Raw genomic sequence first — 19,548 nt, 5'->3', positions numbered from 1 at the left:
AAAGGCTTGAGAGACTTGTCAGATTACTGGCTGACACTATTGTCACATCCTCAGTGGAAATCTGTCTCACTCTAAGACAGGGGTGGGCAAACTTTTTGGCCTGAGGGCCACATCTTGGTATGAAAATTGTATGGTGGGCCACGTATGCTCACGAAATTGGGGCTGGGGTGTGAGGAGGAGTGAGGGCTCTGGCTGGGGTGGGGCCAGAAAAGAGGAGTTCAGGGTGCAGGAGGGGGCTCCAGGCTGGGGCAAGGGAGGGGGTCAGGGGTGGAGGCTCCCAGGCGGTGCTTACCTGAAGCAGCAGTACGTCCCCCCACCCCCCTAGGGCTCCTATGCGGAGGTGCAACCAGGCGGCTCTGTGTGCTGCCCCATTACCAGGCACCCCTCCTGCAGCTCCTATTAGCCGCAGTTCCCGGCCAATGGGAGCTGCGGGGGGCGGGGGGGGGCTGTGCTTGGGGCGGGAGCAGCACGCGCAGCCCCCTGACTGCCCCTAAGCATAGGAGCTGGAGGGGGAACATGCTACTGCTTCTGGGAGCCTCAGCTTACACATGCAGAGCGGCTTCCGACCCCACTCTCTGGCTGGAGCAGGGCAAGCCCCAGACTCTGCTCCCCAGCAGGAGCTCAAGGGCCAGTTTAAACCGGCTAGAGGGTCAGATGTTGTCTCCGGGCCGTAGTTTGCCCACTCCTGCTCTAAGAACTATCACGATCACAAAAAACCCAAATAAAACAAAAACAAACCAAGAACTGAATCAAAGATAAGGAACTTTTTCCATTACTTAGCCAACAGGATTGTCTCAAACACAAGGTCATGAGTTGAGTCTACACAAGAGAGGAAATAAACTGAATACTGATGACATAATTTAGTTAATTTCTGGTCTTCCAACACTTAAAATTGAAGATCCAAAATTCAAACCCATAGTCTATATTTGTGAAAGAGGTTGAGCATAATTTGCTGCATGAGGATGATTGTTAATTGTGGAAGACAGAACAACTGAAAACAAAGTGTTCTCAGAATTGACTCCTGTACTTCAGTCCAGACAACTTGGTATAAAAAATGCTCTAAGCTCATTTGGATACGTTTGGCTCAAGCTTTGTAGTAGTTTAGATGCTGAAAAAGAAAGTACATTGGTAAAAGTGTTTTGATATCCTAGAGCTAATATACTTATAGTTTTCCATTTTGGATAAAGTTTATGTCTGTGTTTGAGGAATAACTATAATTAAGTACATGACATGGAATGTATTTCATTTCAAACCATTCTTTCCCCCCCTTGACTGGGTAAACTACAACCTTGAGTTCCATTCCTTTTCATCAAAGCCAGATTTTATCCTAACAAAATCCAAGTAAACTATTCGTTTAAACATGCATTGAATGCCGAAACAGTAGAAGATACAATACTACTTTGTTCAAAAAATGCATTTTAGTAGTACAGTACAGCACGATCTACACCAAGGTTGAAACTTAAATTGTTAACATCACTACCAAGTTGGTTTAAGGTCACTATGAGACCTTTATTCATCAAGAGTTGACCTATAACACCAACAGATTGCTAGAAAATGCAAATATCTGCTTTGGAAGTCAACTTTGATCTCAAAGATTTTTGTCAGTATGTATGCTATATTCCACACACACTTCAACTGCTTCACTGTCTCAAAACCAATTTGCACACCACACTGCAAAATCCTAGATCCACTACTGTCCCCATGTTGGTTTTTCTCCCACACTCTGAAAACCACAAAATGGTTTGGGGCCAGGGAGGAACAAGCTATTTAGTCCAAACAGCTTGCAAGCTCAGCCAGAGCAATTTTTGTACATAAAGAAACTTAAGGAAATTTCCTGTCAAAAAAGTATTAAGTTGCAATGAAAGCTGTAAATTTTTGTTATGGGGGGGGTGGGGGGGGGTTTGGACTCAAGAACATTGCAATCTTCATAGAAAGTCACAGTCAGCACTAAAGGTCACCAGCCAACTTAAGTTTGCCATGAATCACATAAGTCATGCTGGGTCAGCCCAATGGGCCATCTAGCCCAGTATCCTGTCTGTGACAGTGGCCAGTGCTTGAAGCTTCAGAGGGAATTAACAGAACAGGGCAATTTAGAGTGATTCTTTCCCTGTTGTCCAGTCCCAGCTTCTGACAGTCAGAGATTTAGGGATAGCCAGAGAATGGGGTTGTGTCCCTGACCATCTTGGCTAATAGCCATTGTATCCTCCATGAACTTAGCTAACTCTTTTTTTAACCCTGTTGTGCTTCTGGCCTTCATAACATCCCCTGGTTGACTGTGTGCAGTACTACTTTCCTGTGTTTGTTTTAAACCTGCTGCCTACTAATCTCTTTGGGTGACTCCTGAATTCCCGTGTTATATGATGGGATAAATAATATTTCCCTATTCACTTTTTCCATACTATTCGTGATTTTATGGACCTCTATCATATTCCCTACTAGTCGTCTTTTTTATAAGCTGACCAGTCCCGGTCTTTTTAACCTTGTATGGAAGTTGTTCCATACCACTTATTTTTGCTGCCCTTCTTGATAACTCTTCTAATTCTAAAATAGCTTTTTTGAGATGTGGAAACCAGAAGTGCACGCAGTATTCAAGGTGTGGGCATACCATGGATTTATATTCTGGCATTATGATATGTCTGTTTTATTACCTATCCCTTTCCTAATGACCTCTAACATAGTTAACTTTTTTGATGACACTGCACATCAAGCAGATGTCAGAGAACTATGCACAATGACCACGATTTTTTTTTTTTTTTGGAGTAGTAACAGTCACTTTAGACCCTGTCATTTTGTCTATATAGTTAGGATTATTTTTTCCAATGTGCATTAGTTTGCACTAAACAACAGTGAATTTCATCTATTTTGTTGCCCGGACACCAAAATTTGAGAGATTCATTTCTCATTCAGCTTTTGACTTAGCTACCTTGAATAATTTAGTATCGTCTGCAAACTTTGCCACCTCACTGTTCACACCTTTTTCAAGATCATTTATGAATATGTTGAACAGCACTGGTCCCAGTACAGATCCCGAGGGGACCCCCCTATTTACCTCTCCACTGTAAAAACTGATTTATACATATTCTTCGTTTCCTATCTTATAATCAGTTATTGAGCCATGAGAGGACCTTCCCTCTTATTCCATGACTGCTTAATTTGCTTAAGAGCCTTTGGTGTGGGACCCTATCAGAGCTTTCTTAAAGTCCAAGTACACTATATCAACTGGATCACCCTTGCCCACGTGCTTGCTGACACCCTCAAAGATTTTTCATGGAGTGACGAGGCATGATTTTCCCTTTACAAGAAACATGTTGATTCTTCCCCAACATATCGCGTTTATCAGTCAGATAATTCTGTTCTTCACTATAGTTTCAACCAGTTTACCTGGTATTGAAGTTAGGTTTACTGGACTGTAATTGTCAGGATCACCCCGGAATCTTTTTTTTAAAAAAAATCAGCGTACATTAGCTATCCTCTAGTCATCTGGTGTAGAAGCTAAATCACAGTTACGAGTTCTTCAATTTCATATTTGAGTTCCTTCAGAACTCTTGGGTGAATATCATCTAGTCCTGGGAACTTATTACAGTTTAATTTATCAATTTGGTACTAAACCATCTGATACCTCAATCTGGGGGCAGTACCTCAGATTTGTCACAGAAAAAGATTGGCTAGGTTGTAGGCATCTCCCTCACATCCTGTGCAGTGAAAACCGATACAAGTATTCATTTAGTTCTTCTGCAATGGCCTTGTCTTCCTTGAGTGACCCATTAGCATCTTTATTGTCCACAGGCCCCAATGACTTGTCAGGCTTCCTGCTCCTGATGTACTTAATTTTTTGCTGTTCATTTCTGTGTCTTTTGTTAGATGTCCTTCAAATTCTTTTTTGATCTGTCTAATTACACTTTTACACTTGGATTTGTCAGAATTTATGCTCCTTTCTGTTTTACTCACTAGTATGGCACTTCCAATTTTTAAAGGATGTCTTCTTGTTTCTAACCACTTTTACTTGGCTGTTAAGCCATGATTTTTTGATTAATTTTGATTGACTAATTTTTAATTGTGTGATTAATTTTTTTTAAAATCACTTGACAGCCCTAGTTACATTTAGTTACCAAGCCGTTCAGCTATATTTACCTCTTAAACAGATAAAATGGCTACTAACCTTACATAACTGTTGTTCTTTGGGACGTGTTGCTCATGTCCATTCCATGTTAGGTGTGTGCACACCACATACACCATTGCTGGATATTTTCTCCTCAGTAGTATCTGTGAGGTCAGCTCTAGCACCCTCTGGAGCCATGCACTGGTATAAGGGCGCCACTTGCCACTCACCCTTTCAGTTCTCTTGCCGGTCAACTCCAACAGAGGGGTAGCAGAGTGCGTCATGGAACTGACATGTCCAACACATTTTGAAGAACAGATACAGAAAGTTAGTAACTGTTTTCTCTGAGTGCTTGCTCTTGTCCATTCCATGACAGGTGACTCACAAGAAATACTTCAGGAGGTGGGCTTGGAGTTCAACACTGTTCTTCAGAACCTGTCATCATCTCAAGCCTTTTGAGTGACAGCATAGTGGGATGCAAAGGTATGCACCAATGACCAAGTTGCTGCCCTGCAGATGTCTTGGATTGGGACTTGTGCGAGGAATGCCACTGAAGAGGCTTGAGCTCTTGTGGAGTGAGTGGTTAGGATGGCTGGAGATGTAACACTGGCCTGCTCGCCGTAAGCCCGAATACATTCGGTTATCCAGGATGCCTCTGGGGCTGATCCTGGAAGCCCTTTCATCCTTTCTACTACTGCTACAAAGAGTTGCCTAGATTTGCAAAAGGATGTAGTCCTCTCAATATAGAAGGCTATGGGCATGTCTAACATCCAATGAGTGAAGCCGCTGATCCTCAGAGTTCTTCTAAGGCTTTGGGAAGAAGACAGGCAGGAAAATAGCCTGGATGGTATGGAACTGTGAAATCACCTTTGGCAGGAAAGCCAGGTGGGGGCACAATTGGACCTTGTCCTTGAAGATCACCGTGTATGGTGGTTCTGACGTAAGGACTCTGATTTCAGAGATCCTTCTGGCTAAGGCAACCTTCCAAGAGAGAAGTAGTAGACAGCACAATACTAGGTGGTTCGAAAGGAGGGCCTACAAGCCTTGACAGAATCAGGTTTAAATCCCAAGGAGGGATCAATTTGTGAACCTGAAGGTAGAGTCTCTCTAGTCCCTTGAGAAACCAGACAGTCATCTCATTAGAGAACACTGACCTGCCGTTCATTGGCAGGAAGAAAGCTGAGATTGCTACTAAGTGTAACCATGACAGACAAGATAGTCAGCAGGGCCAGACTTTGCTGCTTCTGATGGATTAAGTAGTCCAAGACAGATTGAGGGGAAGAATTAACCAGAGACCTTGTTGAGATCCCCATAGTAAGAAGCACTTAAATGTGTCCAAGTAGGTAGCCCCAGGGGAAGGCTTCCTGCTACCTAGTAAGACCTGTTGAACTTCCTCTGAACAGGCCTGCTCCTCTGGCTTCAGCCAAGTAACACCCCTGCAGTTGGGTTAAGGAATGCAAGGTTTGGATGGAGTGGAAGCAGAAGACGGGATGCTATTGATAGGTCCAGCAGCATGCTGAACCAGTGCTGACATGGCCATGCTGGAGCTAGAAGAATAACTCTTGCCTTATTCTTCTTGATTTTCAGGAGGACTGTTTTAAATCAGAGGGAACAGGGGAAAAGCATAGATCAGGAGCCCTGTCCATGGGAGCAGAAAGGCATCAGAGAGAGGGTCTAGCCTGTGCCCAGACAGCAAGCAAAACTGATAGCACTTCCTGTTCTCTTTGGTCCCTTGGGGAGACTCCCACCTCTGGAAGATGAACCTGGAGATCTCCGGGCGAAGAGACCACTCGCGGTGAAAGGAGAAGGATCTACTGAGGTGATCTGCCACTGTACTCCAGGCTCCCGAAAGGTCTGATGGAATGCTTCATGCAGAAGTCCCATAGGCAGATGGCCTCTGACACAGGGCAGAGGATCAAGCTCCTCCCTGTTTGTTGATAATAGAACATGACCATGGTCTGTCAGAACTTGCACCACCTTGCCTAAGATTTGAGGAACACCTAACCAGCAAAATGTACAGCCCTGAGTTTCCTGCTGTTTGTGTGCAGGGAGAGTTCTTCCTGGGACCACAGGCCCTGAGTCCTTAGGCTGGAAAGCCCACCTCCACAATTTCAGTCTGACGTGTCTGACACTAGGGAACCAATGGCTCAGGGGCTCTAGAGGGTACCCCCATCATCACTCATCTTGGGTCTTTCCACCTGACCAGAGTGGCGAGGACCAGGGGTGGAACAGCTAGCACCAAGCCCAGGTGGTGTCTGTTCAGGGAGTAAACTGATGCCAGCCACATCTGTAGAGGCCTTCCATGCTGAACCAAATAAGTGCATGCTGCCATGTGCCCCAGCAGCTTGAAGCAAACTCAGGCTGTTGTAATTGGGTGGACCCTGACCTTGGATATCAGATTCAACTGTCTGGAATCAGGCCTCCGGAAGGAAGGTTCTGGTTTGGGTAGAGTGAAGCACTGCCCCAATAACCTCTATTCTCTGAACTGGAATAAAAGTTGACATTTACTTGTTTATCAACAGGCCCAGTGCTCGGAAGGTGGCTTAGACTACACTGATGCTGTTCCAGATGTGAGCCACTGACCAACCCTTGATCAGCCAGTCAACAATGTATGGGTAGACCTGGATGCCTCATACCTGAGGAAGGCCACTACTAGTGCCACATACTTTGTGAAAACCTGTGAGGCTGTAGATAGGCCAAAGGGGAGAGTGATGAAGTGGTACTGGCATTGGTTCACAAGAAATCTTCTCTGGCCATGGAAAATAGAAATGAGAAAGTATGCATCTTTTAAGTTGAGGATACAGTACCAGTCCCTGGATCCAGGGAGGATATAATGAAGTCTCAGTTGTTTGAGCATTGGCCTACTAAACCCAGGGTTGTGAGGTCAATCCCTGAAAGGGCCACTTAGGTAATGGGGGTGTCATAAACAGATAGCTAAGGGTTAATGTCTCTTTCACCTATAAAGGGTTAACCAAGTGACCTGCAAACACCTGACCAGAGGACCAATCAGAAGACAAGATACTTTCAAAGCTCGTGGAGGGAAGCCTTTGTTTGTGGGTTTTGGGTTTGGCTTTGTTCTCTCTGAGTCCTGGACGGGGCTAGAGGTGCAACCAGTTTTCTGCCAATCTCCCTGCTATAGTCTCTTATCTGTTCAGAATTGTAAGTAGAAAAGGTGGTCATAGCCTTTTAATTTGTTTTCTTTTTCATTTGCATGTGTGTACTTGCTGGAAGTAGATTAAATTGTGTTTCTGCTGGAGAAAGTTTCTTTCTATTGTTTATAAGTTGAAAGACCCTGTAACTGTTTACCATCTAAAGTGCAGAGATAAACCTTTTACTTTTTCTTTCTTTTTTCATTAAAAGCTTTGCTTTAAGATCTGTTTAGTTTCCTTTTCCCCTTGTTGAGGCTCGAGGGAATTGAGTCTGTACTTAACACGGAAGGAGAAGGGGGGGGAGGGTGGAATCCCTTTGTTTAGATTCACGGAGCTTGAATCTGTATAATCCTCCAGGAGCCCAGGGAGGGAACACCTGGAGGGGAGGAGGGAGAAGGGAATGGTTTATTTCCCTTTGTTGAGAGACTCAAGGAATCTGGGTCTTGGGGTCCCCTGGGAAGGTTTTGGGGGGACCAGAGGGTATCAGGCCCTAAAAGAATTCCAGATTGGTGGCAGCGCTACAGATCTAAGCTGGTAATTAAGCTTAGGGGAATTCATGCTAGTACCCATATTTTGGACGCTAAGGTCTAGATTTGGGAATTATATTATGACAGGGGGTAAATCTGTGTGGGAATTGGTCCTGCTTCAGGCAGGGGGTTGGACTAGCTGACCTCCTGAGATCCCTTCCAACCCTGATATTTCTATGATTGTTTCTAAGGCAAGAAGGCCATGCAGAACATCAATTTCTTGAGATACCTGTTGAGGCAATGCAGGTCAAAAACGGGCCGGAGGCCCCCCTTGGGATTAGGAAATATCAGGAGTAAAACCCTTTCCCTCTCAAGTCTTGAGGAACTTGCTTCATAGCCCCCACTTCCAGAAGGGACTACACCTCATGGGCAAGGAGTTGCTTGAGAGAAGGATCTCTGAAGAGGGACGAGGGTGGATGAAAACTGAAGGTTACAGTCAATTGTCACTGCATTCAGCACCCAGTGGTCCAATGTTATGCAGGACTATGCCAGGGTGAAGTGGGACAGATGGTCGAAAAATAAAATAAAATAAAAATTGGGGAGGCAGGATCTGAAGCAGAAACTGGTATAATGCCTTCAGACGCACCTTCTAAAGGCCTACTTAAGCCCATCGGAGCATGTATGTGACCCCAGCTGGGAGGTTGAGGTCGACAGGAGAGGCTGACGCTGCTTGTAACCTCTCCCTTTCCTTTTATAGGGTTCCTGTCTCACAGGTGGTGCTGAGAAACGAAGTGGTTGTTGGGGCCTGAAGAGCTGCCTGAAGCAGATGAAGCGCTGAGGCCACTGTCCTGGCTGCTGCATTGGCTGTGTTCAGGGCCAGCGAATTTCTGCCTTGAATCTTGAGGCAGAAAGAGTTTTAAAATTTGGCCAGGGCGTCCCACAGATTGTAACTGAATCTCCCTGGCAAAGCTTGTTGGTTAGAGATACACTGTTGAAGGCTATCTCCCCCCCCCGCCACAAAAAAAAACAGGACCAGGTTTTTTGTGCCCTGCCTATCCCCCTTGTTGGCGGCTGACACAACCAGGGAACCCGGAGTAGGGTGCGTGCGCAAAGATAGGTACTTGAACCCCCATGCAGGCACATATTTCTTTTCTGACCTCTTTGAGGAGGCGAAGGGAGGAGGGGAGAAGGAGTTTGCCAGAGAGCCTTGACTGGACCCAATAAAGCCTCGTTAATGGGTAAGGCCACTCTTGAGGGAGCTGCCGCAGCCAGAATGTCAGTAAGGCTGTGGGATGTTTCCTTAAGCATCTCAATTTCCATCCTCATGTTAGCTGCTATCCACTTCTGTCATAAATAGATAAGTAAGAGTTAATAGAACAAAAGTGCTTCATATCTCTTTTGCCTGTAAAGGGTTAACAAGATCAGGGAGCCTGGCTGTCACCTGACCAGAGGACCAATCAGGGGACAGGATACTTTCAAATCTTGAGGGAGGGAAGTTTGTGTGTGTGCTGTTAGATTTTGGTTGTTGTTCACTCTGGGGGCTCAGAGGGACCAGACTTGCAACCAGGTTTCTCTCCAATCTCTTTGATACAGTCTCTTATATGTCCAGAATACTGAGTACTAGGTAGATAAGGTGAGTTAGGCTTATGTTTGTTTTCTTTATTTGCAAATGTGTATTTGGCTGGAAGGAGTTCAAATGTGTATTTGTATACTTAGGCTGGGAGGGTATTCCCAGTGTCTATAGCTAAAAGACCCTGTAACATATTCCATCTTAAATTTACAGAGAATTTTTACTGTTTTTTCTCTCTTTAATTAAAAAGCTTTTCTTGTTTAAGAACCTGATTGTTTTTTTATTCTGGTGTGAGATCCCAGGGGACGGGTCTGGATCCACCAGGGAATTGGTGGGGAGAAAGGAGGGAAGGGGGAGAGAAAGGTTAATTTTCTCTCTGTGTTAGGAGTACTTTCTCTTTCAGGGAGAGTCTGGGAGGGGGAGAGAGAGAAGGAGAGGGGAAGGTGAATTTTCCTCTCTGTTTTAAGATTCAAGGAGTTTGAATCACAGTGATCTTCCTGGGTAACCCAGGGAGGGGAAGTCTGGGGGAGGCAACGGTGAGGGAATTGTGTTAAGATCCAGAGGGACTGGGTCTTGGGGGTCCCCGGCAAGGTTTTTGGGGGGGACCAGAGTGTACCAGGAACTGGAATTCCTGATTGGTGGCAGCGCTACAAGTCCTAAGCTGGTAATTAAGCTTAGAGGAATTCATGCTGGTACCCCATCTTTTCGACGCTAAGGTTCAGAGTGGGGAATTATACCATGACAACTTCAAAAGGTCCTCGTGGACTTTGAAGTCATCCTACAGGAGCAAGCTTTTGGACCCCGAGATGACCTTGTCTGGGGAGGAGGTGGAGGAAGCTTCCTCAATGACATCCATGGAAGCCACATCCTGCACATTGGTATCAGGGTTGGTACTGGAGTCAGAGTCCGGTGTCAAGTGGGAAGGGGTCGTAGCCCACCTCTTCAAGACCACAGAGTACAATCAATGGGAGGGAGCACCCAGTACTGGGGGACAACTCCCAGGGTTCCAGTATGGCCACTGACCCGTCGGCCAGGTGCTGATGGGGGGAACCTGCATCTGGTGGTGGCTCTTAGGCTGCACATATGTTTCCCCTTTGGACTCTGATGAGGAGTACTCCATCGTGACTATGTTGGAGTGATACACCTCTCTGTCTCCATACGGTGCTGGCAGACCGGAGGTCATGACAACAGGATCAGGGCGGGTTTACACTTAAGAGTGCAAGGGGGCCTGGTGCCCAGAAGAAGCTCAACGCTCCCTGCTCCCAGTCATCAGAGCTGGCAACTGTCCCATCGGAGTCAGGAGGGACGGGGGACCAGGAGTGACAGTAAATCCTTGACTGCTGCAAAGGCTTCTGGTGCTGCGGTGGTTTCCGGGTCTCAGCGGCAGGTACCGCACCATACTCAATGCTCTGGGCAGAGTTGATGGTGCCACAAAGGGTCCAAAGGTGGAGTGGCGGCCCAGTGCAGGTTGAACTGCACTGTCTTCCTCATGCTTGTCCTTTTTCTGCACCGGTGAGTGCCCCCTGTCGGTCCACTGTTTTTTGTCCTTGCTTGGCACCGGAGACGGTGAACGGTGCCAGAGGAGTGCTTTGTACCGAAGCCAAAATGCTCAGTGCAGAATGGGAGCAACTTGACTCTCTGGCTGGTCTGAGTGGCTTTCATTAGGATAGCCTTCAGTCTCTTTTCTCTGTCATTTTTAGTGAAGGGTCTAAAGTCCTGACCAATCTGGCACTTGTCCCTCACATGAGTTTCTCCTAAGCACTTCAAGCAGATGGAGTGTGGGTCACTTACAGGCATGTTTGCTAAAGGAGGCACAAGGTTTGAAGCTCAGGGATTGGCGCATGCCCAGCCTCTGAAGCAAAGGGAGTCCCTCAACGATAGCGACTATCTACACTAACTACAAAATCTATGTACACAAAAAACTATGTTTAACGAACAAACTAAGAATTAGAATCCAAAACCCATTGGGAAGAAGCTTTGCCCAAGCAAGGGGGGTTGTTCCAGCAGCGGTAAGAAGGAATTGAGCGAGCATGTGGTTGGCAGCACCTCTTATACTGGTACATGAGCGTGCGTGGCTCCAGAGGGTGCTAGTGGTATCCACTGGGCTGGCTCTAAGGGAAAAATCTCCAGCAATGGGGCACACAGTGCACAATCCCCCCACACGGAATGGACATGAGCAAACACTCGAACAAGAACCTATGCTCCACTTAGGACTAAATCGAGAATAGCCTCTCCTTTTGTAGGTTCCAGGACAAGCTGCTCCAAGAAGCGGTCACTAATGATGTCTAGAAATTTTACCTCTGCATCTCATCCTAGAGTGTGACATACACCCAGTCAGTCAGTATGGGGTATAGTTGAAATCCCCCACTATTATTGAGTTTTCTGTTTTTACAGCCTCTAATCTCCCTGATCATCTAACTATTACCATCATCATCCTGGCAGGTGGTTGGTAGTATATTCCTACTGGTATGCTCTTGTTATCAAACACCAAATCTTTTTTCTAATATAAACACCAACTACAAAACTAAAAACTAGAAGACAATTCTGTACTGAAACAATGCACATCAACGTATCAGTGACTGAAAACTTAAAAGTAATCTAAATTCACTTATTGATAGACAGACTGAACAAGAGTGCGGCATGTTCTTACAGAGAGGTCATCCTTTAAGGTCAAACAGCTAGAGTTAAAAAAAAAAAAATCAGACTGCTTTTATATAAATTTCAATAAAAGCAAACACTTCCAAGGGTATCATATAGGATAATCACCAGGGGGATTTCTGGTTTCAACTGCAGAAATACATGTCTAAACTAAGTCATTCAGAAGGATTCAACTACCATACCTGAGGTTACAGATTTAAGGACCAGGTAAAATATTATGTAATGTACACAATGAAGACATACCGATTTAGTGATTTTACTACACAACAGTCTGCAGTGTTTTGTGAAGTCCTTACGAAAGCTTCCATCAAATGCATTAACTTTTTTTTTTGCTTTTTTTTAAACGCAAGCTAGGTGAACTTGCAAGGTCAAGTCAATGACAGCAGGAAAAAAACAAATGGTGGTTTAGATAATCTCAACTATGCATTTTCATGTTTTCTGATGTTTTTGTTGTGTTTGTCTTAACCTGATCTTGAATATAACAGTAGCCTGAAAAGATACTCTTCAAGTAACCAATAGGTACTTACAATCTTAACTTCAGTTTAAGAAGTATTTTGCTTGTGAACCTAACTTTTGAATGAATCTTAGTAACATCTTTAAAAATAAACTTACAGTATAACATTCTGCTGCAAAAAGATAGCTAGTTTTCTATAATGAATGTGTATTGGCAAATATAAGCTAAGCTTCCTCTATTAAAATCATTTTCCTAAAAAAAAAAAAAAAAAACAGTCAAAATTTCAATTGGGAAAGTTTATTTTGTACTAAGTTAAAAAAGTTACCTGTTTCAACTGCATCATGGTTAGCGTAAAGAGGGTTACAAACTGTTCCTCATACTGGCTTACACTGACACCTGCAATCTCTGTGAGGCACTTCAATGAGACGTTTCGAAACATGGGAACATTTAAAAACTATAAGAAAGATTTCAGAAAGAAGATTAGGGATATTACAAAAAGGCAAATTACATATTAAGCATTTTATTTCAGTTAACCAAAGCTTCCATTTTATTTGTTGGTAATTATCAATGAAAAACAAACACAAAAGCCCACATGATTACCTTGTATATTAATGTGCTGATTAACTTGGTCTCAAAAATGTATCCCAGTGGAATCCAGTTAAGGAATCTTAGCAAAGTTTCCAAAGTTGCATGAACAAGAGGAGCATTTTGGGAATTTTCCTGTAATGGAACAAATATATAAACTAGTTTACTCTCTTCTTACAAAATTCCACTCTATTTTAAAAAGTTATTGAAATTAGACTTACCATCACAAACTGACACAGTTGAAATATCTGAGAGAATTCATTGCACATACTAAAAAAAATAAAATAGTAAGATGTTAAACATTCAGCATTGCCACATTCAGTAAACTACACTGTCCACTTCAATAATGCTGCTTTGCCAGTAAGAGAAAAGTTTCTGTGAAAATTATACAAATCTCTCCCCATGTGCAAATCGGATTTGCAATCACAGGCACAGAACACCAGTCCTGCTCACAACTAAGAGGGCTGAACTACACCACAATACATATAAATGTAGAAGCTGATCACAAAGCAGAAGTGTACACAGCTGCTAAATGAGTCTGGTAAGGTTTAACAATGTCACTAAGAAAAAGGGAATCAAAATACTCAAATTGAATCTCAAATTAAAAAAGCTACTACGGTAGCTAACCAAAAACCTTTGATGAGAGCAATTCTGCAGCAGCAACTGAAAATTTGATGTACATCAGAAGTATGTGAAAAATTACAGAATATTTTACTTGCCTGTCTTTCAAATGCTTCGCTTTCACTTGTGTTATCTGTCCACTGGAGAAGTCAAAAACTTCTTCACTTAACAGTTTAAGGATCACCATATTGTTCTGGCAAAGACTCTCACTTGTCCGGCTTGCCCCTACGATATCACTTATGAATGTTGGCCAGTGTTTGGGCCATTCCTGTTTCAATATCTGAAAGTACATAGAACATCCATGTGGTTGGTACAGCTTTCTTTCTAGACATTCCATACGCAAACCAGTTCTTCTGGTTAAATTTGTTAGGTGTATAATTTTCTTAATGCAAGATTAAAAATAAAGTAGCAGCTAGAGTTTACCTGAACAAGAATCATATTCAGTTTTCCAATATACACTTTTTCTTTCTAGAGTAGAGAAAGAGAGAGAGTTAAGTTATCAGTAATGTTTTCCTCCCTTCCCATGTCCCTAAAGAGAATTCACTTACTTCTACACATGTTGGATCAGATGAGGTCTTGATAATTAAGCCGACAACATACTTTTTTATTCCTACAAAGAGAGTTAAAAATTAATTTTCAGCTTGATCTGCTATTATGGATAAACTACCTACACATGGAACCCTGAATCCAGAAGCATTAAACAGTCTCTCAGCAGTGTGCACATGTACAACTTCAAGCTAGTTTTAATTACACACGCACGGGGATCAACTGGAACAATCCAAAAACATCTGAAATTCCCCAAAGAATATTAGTTAGTGTCTTCCAATCACATGCATATTTTAGTTGCATGAACTGCATCAAATGGAAGTCTTCTTGTTAAAACAAAGGAAGCTGCAGAATGACTAAGAAATGGAATGTTAAATTTTCTTATTTTAATTTCAATAGACTCCGTGCTCTAATCCTGTCATAAACAGATAAGTAAGAGTTAATAAAACAAAACTGCTTCATATCTCTTTTGCCTGTACTTGTATACTTGGGCTGGGAAGGTATTCCCAGTGTCTAATGCTGAAAGACCATGCACCTATTCCATTTTAAATGTACAAAGATAATTTTTACTGTTTTTCTCTGTTTAATTAAAAGCTTTTCTTGTTTAAGAACCTGATTGTTTTTTATTCTGGGGAGACCCCAGGGGACTGGGTCTGGATCCACCAGGGAATTGGTGGGGAGAAAGGAGGGAAGGGGGAGAGAAAGGTTAATTTCTCTCTGTGTTAGGATTACTTTCTCTCTCAGGGAAAGTCTGGGAGGGGGAGAGAGAAGGAGGGGGGAAGGTGGATTTTCCTCTCTGTTTTAAGATTCAAGGAGTTTGAATCACAGTGATCTTCCAGGGTAACCCAGGGAGGGGAAGTCTGGGAGAGGCAACGGTGAGGGAAAGGGTTTACTTTCCTTGTGGTAAGATCCAGGGGGACTGGGTCTTGGGGGGACCAGAGTGTACCAGGCACTGGAATTCCTGGTTGGTGGCAGCACTACAAGTACTAAGCTGGTAATTGAGCTTAGAGAAATTCATGCTGGTACCCCATCTTTTGGACGCTAAGGTTCAGAGTAGGGGTTTATACCATGACAAATCCAAATGAATCTATGTACTTTACTGTCACTAGAAGTTCTGCCACGTTTCTTGGGCTTCACAAATATGGAGGCTGCTGCAAAAATGTGAAATACAAGATACCTTGGGTAACAACTGTGGAAAGCCTATTAGGCTACTTTTCCCCAGGAACTGAGTCTGACACTAGCCAGTCAAAAATGTCAAATACAGCAATTAGAAGAAGAGTTCTGTGTAGCTCGAAAACTTGCCTCTTTCACCAGCAGAAGTTGGTCCAATAAAGGATATTTCCTCACCCACCTTGTGTATCTAATATTCTGGGACCAACACGGTTACAATATTGCGAACATAAGAAATTGGCAGCTACGGCAACGCTGCAAGAGAGTTCACTGAGTACAGTGTATTCCCATCCCCTATCACTTTTAGGGTTTGTCTACACTTTGAAAATCTTTAAAAACAAAACAAAACCCCACACAAGTTTAGCTAGATTGGTTTTAAAATGGTAGGAAATATATAGTGCAGACAAGGCTATAGCTAGACCTGTTTTAACCACCACTTTAAACATGTTTTTCAGTTGGTTTAACAAAAATGGTGGTAAAAACAGGCCTAGCTTTCTCTACATTATGTTTCTGACCATTTTTAATATAATTTCAACTGACCCAGTGGGAATGTTTTTGTAAATTTCCCTCTGTACAGGCATGGCCATAGAGACACTATTCTGTTTCTCTTGCCCATTTGAAATCATTTGAAAAAAATTTAATAAATTTTAAAAAGTTCCGGTCATATTTTTTCCATCATCAGATGCCATGTGTGAGCTTATCAAAATTATGCTTCCCTACAGTCTCTAATTTTTTCCATCATCATCACAACACAAGTCACTAACACATCAGTTCAGGTCCACAGATTGGGCCTCGACTGATATGTGTAATAGTTTTATAAGACTGCCATAGATTGAACGCACTTTACTTTTTTGATTTTAAAGCAAATATAGTACTTATTCATTAACAGTCCCACTTCTATTTGGCTTTCACACAGCAATTAGAGAATCTGTCATATACTAGACAACTGAAAAGAAACTTTTCTAGAAATATTTTTTTCTTCTGAATAATAGTTTAAATACACTTTTTCCAGAAACAAGATATTATAGCCACTTAAAGCCATGTAACATTTGGATCCACTACCAGTTGTGAAGTGATTAGAGCAGTGGTCCCCAAACTGGGAGTCATGAGGAGTTGAAAATTATGCAAAGGCTGATGGGCCAAACCTGAGCAGAGCTGCGTGGCGCTGGAAGTTACGTGCATGTCATGCATAGTGTGTACCATTTTGTTAACCAGGCTCAGGGTGAGGCACCAATACTCCCTGTGGTTGTGTTGGTGAGATCCTCTGGCAGTGGGAACCTGTGACAGGGCCAATGTGCCTGCTCAGGGCCTGAATACCAGGGCTTTGGAGCTGTGCTCCGCTCCAGCTCCAGGCAAAAACCTACAGCTCCACTGCTCCGGGCTCCGCTCCAAAGCCCTGCTGAATACCCAGCGGTTGCACTACCACTGCCAGGAGTAGAAAGCTAGGCCAAGACCACCAGCAATGTGGTGTAGTGGGGATGATATGTGGGCATTCAGTGCCTTCTACCCCAGCAGCCACTGATACCTGGGGCTGTACAGGTGCCTCCAGGGCTGGGACACACTTAGCAGCTGCCCGCAGCATGAGTAAATATCCTCCATCCACTTTGCTGTTGCCAGCACATAGTATTGGTGCCTTTCCACAAACCAGGCTGTCTTCCATCCCACCTCCAGTCAGCCCCCTTCATACCCATCCCCTCTTCTCCCACCTCAACAAGTCCCTTTCTCTGCTCTCCTAGACTCACACAACTTCTCTTTCAGCCCAACCCCACCCAAATATCTCCCTCAGGACAGAAGGAAGCACTCCTCTCTTCCAGCCCAGGGGTCATGTTAACAGAAGTAAGTCCAAAGGGAGACATGACATGAAAAACATTTGTGAGCCACTGGATTAGAGCAGTGGCTCTCAACCTTTCCAGACTACTGAGCCCCTTTCAGGAGTGATTTGTCTTGCGTACCCTCAACTACTTGCTTACAAAATCAGATATAAAAATACAAAAGCGTCACCACACACTATTACTGAAAAACTGCTTACTTTCTCATTTTCTCTGTACGAAATTTTAGTTTGTCCTGACTTCGCTAGAGCTTTTTATGTAACCTGTTGTAAGACTAGGCAAAATATCTAAATGAGTTGATGTATCCCCAGGAGTACATGCACCCTGGTTGAGAACCACTACTGTAGACAACAATGGACTAGGAACTTAAAGCACTTTGCATATAAATGGTCACATGACCAACATAAGTGACTTTTTATAGATTTTACCTAGTTACTGAGAAGTAACTTATTTCTTACCCTAGGGGTAGGGAACCTTCTCTCTCTCTCACACAGGCCATTGACCCACGGGGGGGGGGGGGGGGGGGGGGGGGGGGGGGGGGGGGGGGGGGGGGGCACCAAAAAAAAACAAAAAACAAAAAACAAAAAACAAAAAACAAACACCCCACACACAATCACGGGCCACTGATCCGCCCAGGGAGGCATGATGGCTCAGGTTTTCCCCCACAGCGGGGCGAGCCAGTGCTTGCAGCTCCAGCCCCGAAGAGGGGTGTGGGCGGATGAAATTAACCAATGGGACGGATTCGGCCCGTGGGCCCTGGGTTCCCCACCACTGCCGCAACCCATTAAAAAAGCCTACACTACCCAGTTCCCATTGCTTTTGGGGAGCGGAGACTATTCAATTCTACTGTAACCATATATTACTTACAGGGAGTATTATGCAATTCTACTTCAGATTCTTTTAACAGACCAAGCCATAGATACATTTCTGACTAGGAGTAAAAAATATTTTAACTTTAACCCTTCGATAAAGTTTACAATAATGTTTCATTATGAGAGCAACTCAACAGAACTGCTGTCACAAGATATGTTTAAACTTGTTTAAATAGTGAGTCAAGCACATGAAGAACTTGTTTCATAAACTGCATTCTCCATTACTACTTCTGTTCAAGCTTGAAAAATTTTAAACTTCCACACACCATTATGAAAGTGTTCTCCTTTCTCCCACATATGTTCTGGAAGCACACTGAAAGCTTCATAGAAGTTTACTTTGCGGTCTTCCCCCATATTATACAAAAGAATGAAGTGTTCATAAACCACAAATGAACAAGAGCAGAATGTCTCTTTTTCAATCAAGACACCAGTTAGAGACATCTTAGAAGATTACAAGACTGACTGTAAGGGAACACCTACACAGCAATTAGGCCAGCCACAGGTGTTTGGGTCAGTGAACTCTGGCTTGGGGGGCTGTAAAATTGCTGTGTAAAACTTTCAAACTCAAGCTGGAGCCCAAGATCTGGGACTCTCCAAAAGGGGAGGATCCCAGAACCCGGGTTCCAACCTGAGCCCAAATACCTACACAGCAATTTTTAGCCCTGAAGCCAGAGTCAGCTGACCCAGGACAGCTACAGGTCTTTTATTCCAGTGTAGACACATCCTAAACATCTTGCAGACAATACTCTGCTATGGAGGAGCAAGTCTATATCGTGAAGCTGGAAGCCATTCTGGAAAGAAAGGGTTTCAGGGGAGACTCTGGCTAAACAATGGGTTGAATGGACAGCTGGACAACAGCAGCGGACACAATACCTAAATTTAATAAATATTGTAATCATCTTAACTAAACTGTGAAATGGGAAATGCCTCCCACACTTCGGCATGTTTGCTGCTTTTTAAAAAAACACACATTTTAGGTTGTAATCCCTTGTCTGTATCTGAACAGTCCATGTTCAATGAGGCCTCAGTCCTGACTGAACTATAATGTCTGTTCCTATCCTCTATTACGTGACAATGTGTACCCTTAACTGGATTATGCAAGTGCACGCAGATCCTCAGATAGAAGGTACTACATAAGTGACAAGTATGTCACAAAACTACCTTGTGAACTTAAGACCTTTATGCATAATACTGAATTTTAAACAGATATATAGCAATGAAACTGCATCTATCTAAAAGCAAGTTTAATATTTTAAGTACTATAAAAAAATAAACTAACCATATGTGAGACAGGCAATTAAATACTCTCACTTTATACAGAAAGGGAAACAAAGGCAAAACTGAAGTGAAAGCTCAAGGAAATTCCATATTAGAATTAGGACTAGAATTCAAGACTTCTGGACTCCAAATCCCGTACTCATACCTCCAAGATCACAGATTGAGATCCATGACTCTTGTGATAATTGGCCAAGATACATGTCAGGTTTGAACAAGCTCTGAAATACTGTCTTCTTGCCAGTACCCTTTA

General features: G+C 43.4%; 1 protein-coding gene across 1 annotated transcript in view; it reads right to left on the bottom strand.

Moving 5' to 3' along the window:
* The window catches only part of XPO1 (exportin 1), an 88,712-nt gene that overhangs the window by 45,595 nt on the left and 23,569 nt on the right, over positions 1 to 19,548 (bottom strand). The window contains exons 5-10 of the mRNA XM_050952030.1: positions 14,152 to 14,213; positions 14,027 to 14,071; positions 13,702 to 13,883; positions 13,204 to 13,252; positions 12,998 to 13,117; positions 12,723 to 12,851 (exon numbers count right to left, since the gene is read on the bottom strand). Of these exons, the coding sequence (XP_050807987.1) occupies positions 12,723 to 12,851; positions 12,998 to 13,117; positions 13,204 to 13,252; positions 13,702 to 13,883; positions 14,027 to 14,071; positions 14,152 to 14,213 (587 nt within the window). The remainder of the gene's footprint in view (positions 1 to 12,722; positions 12,852 to 12,997; positions 13,118 to 13,203; positions 13,253 to 13,701; positions 13,884 to 14,026; positions 14,072 to 14,151; positions 14,214 to 19,548) is intronic.

The sequence above is a fragment of the Gopherus flavomarginatus genome, chromosome 4 (assembly GCF_025201925.1).
Source record: "Gopherus flavomarginatus isolate rGopFla2 chromosome 4, rGopFla2.mat.asm, whole genome shotgun sequence".
Taxonomy (NCBI): Eukaryota; Metazoa; Chordata; order Testudines; family Testudinidae; genus Gopherus; species Gopherus flavomarginatus.
The sequence above is the reverse complement of the archived record's forward strand: the minus strand, read 5'-3'. Positions and strand labels throughout refer to the sequence as shown.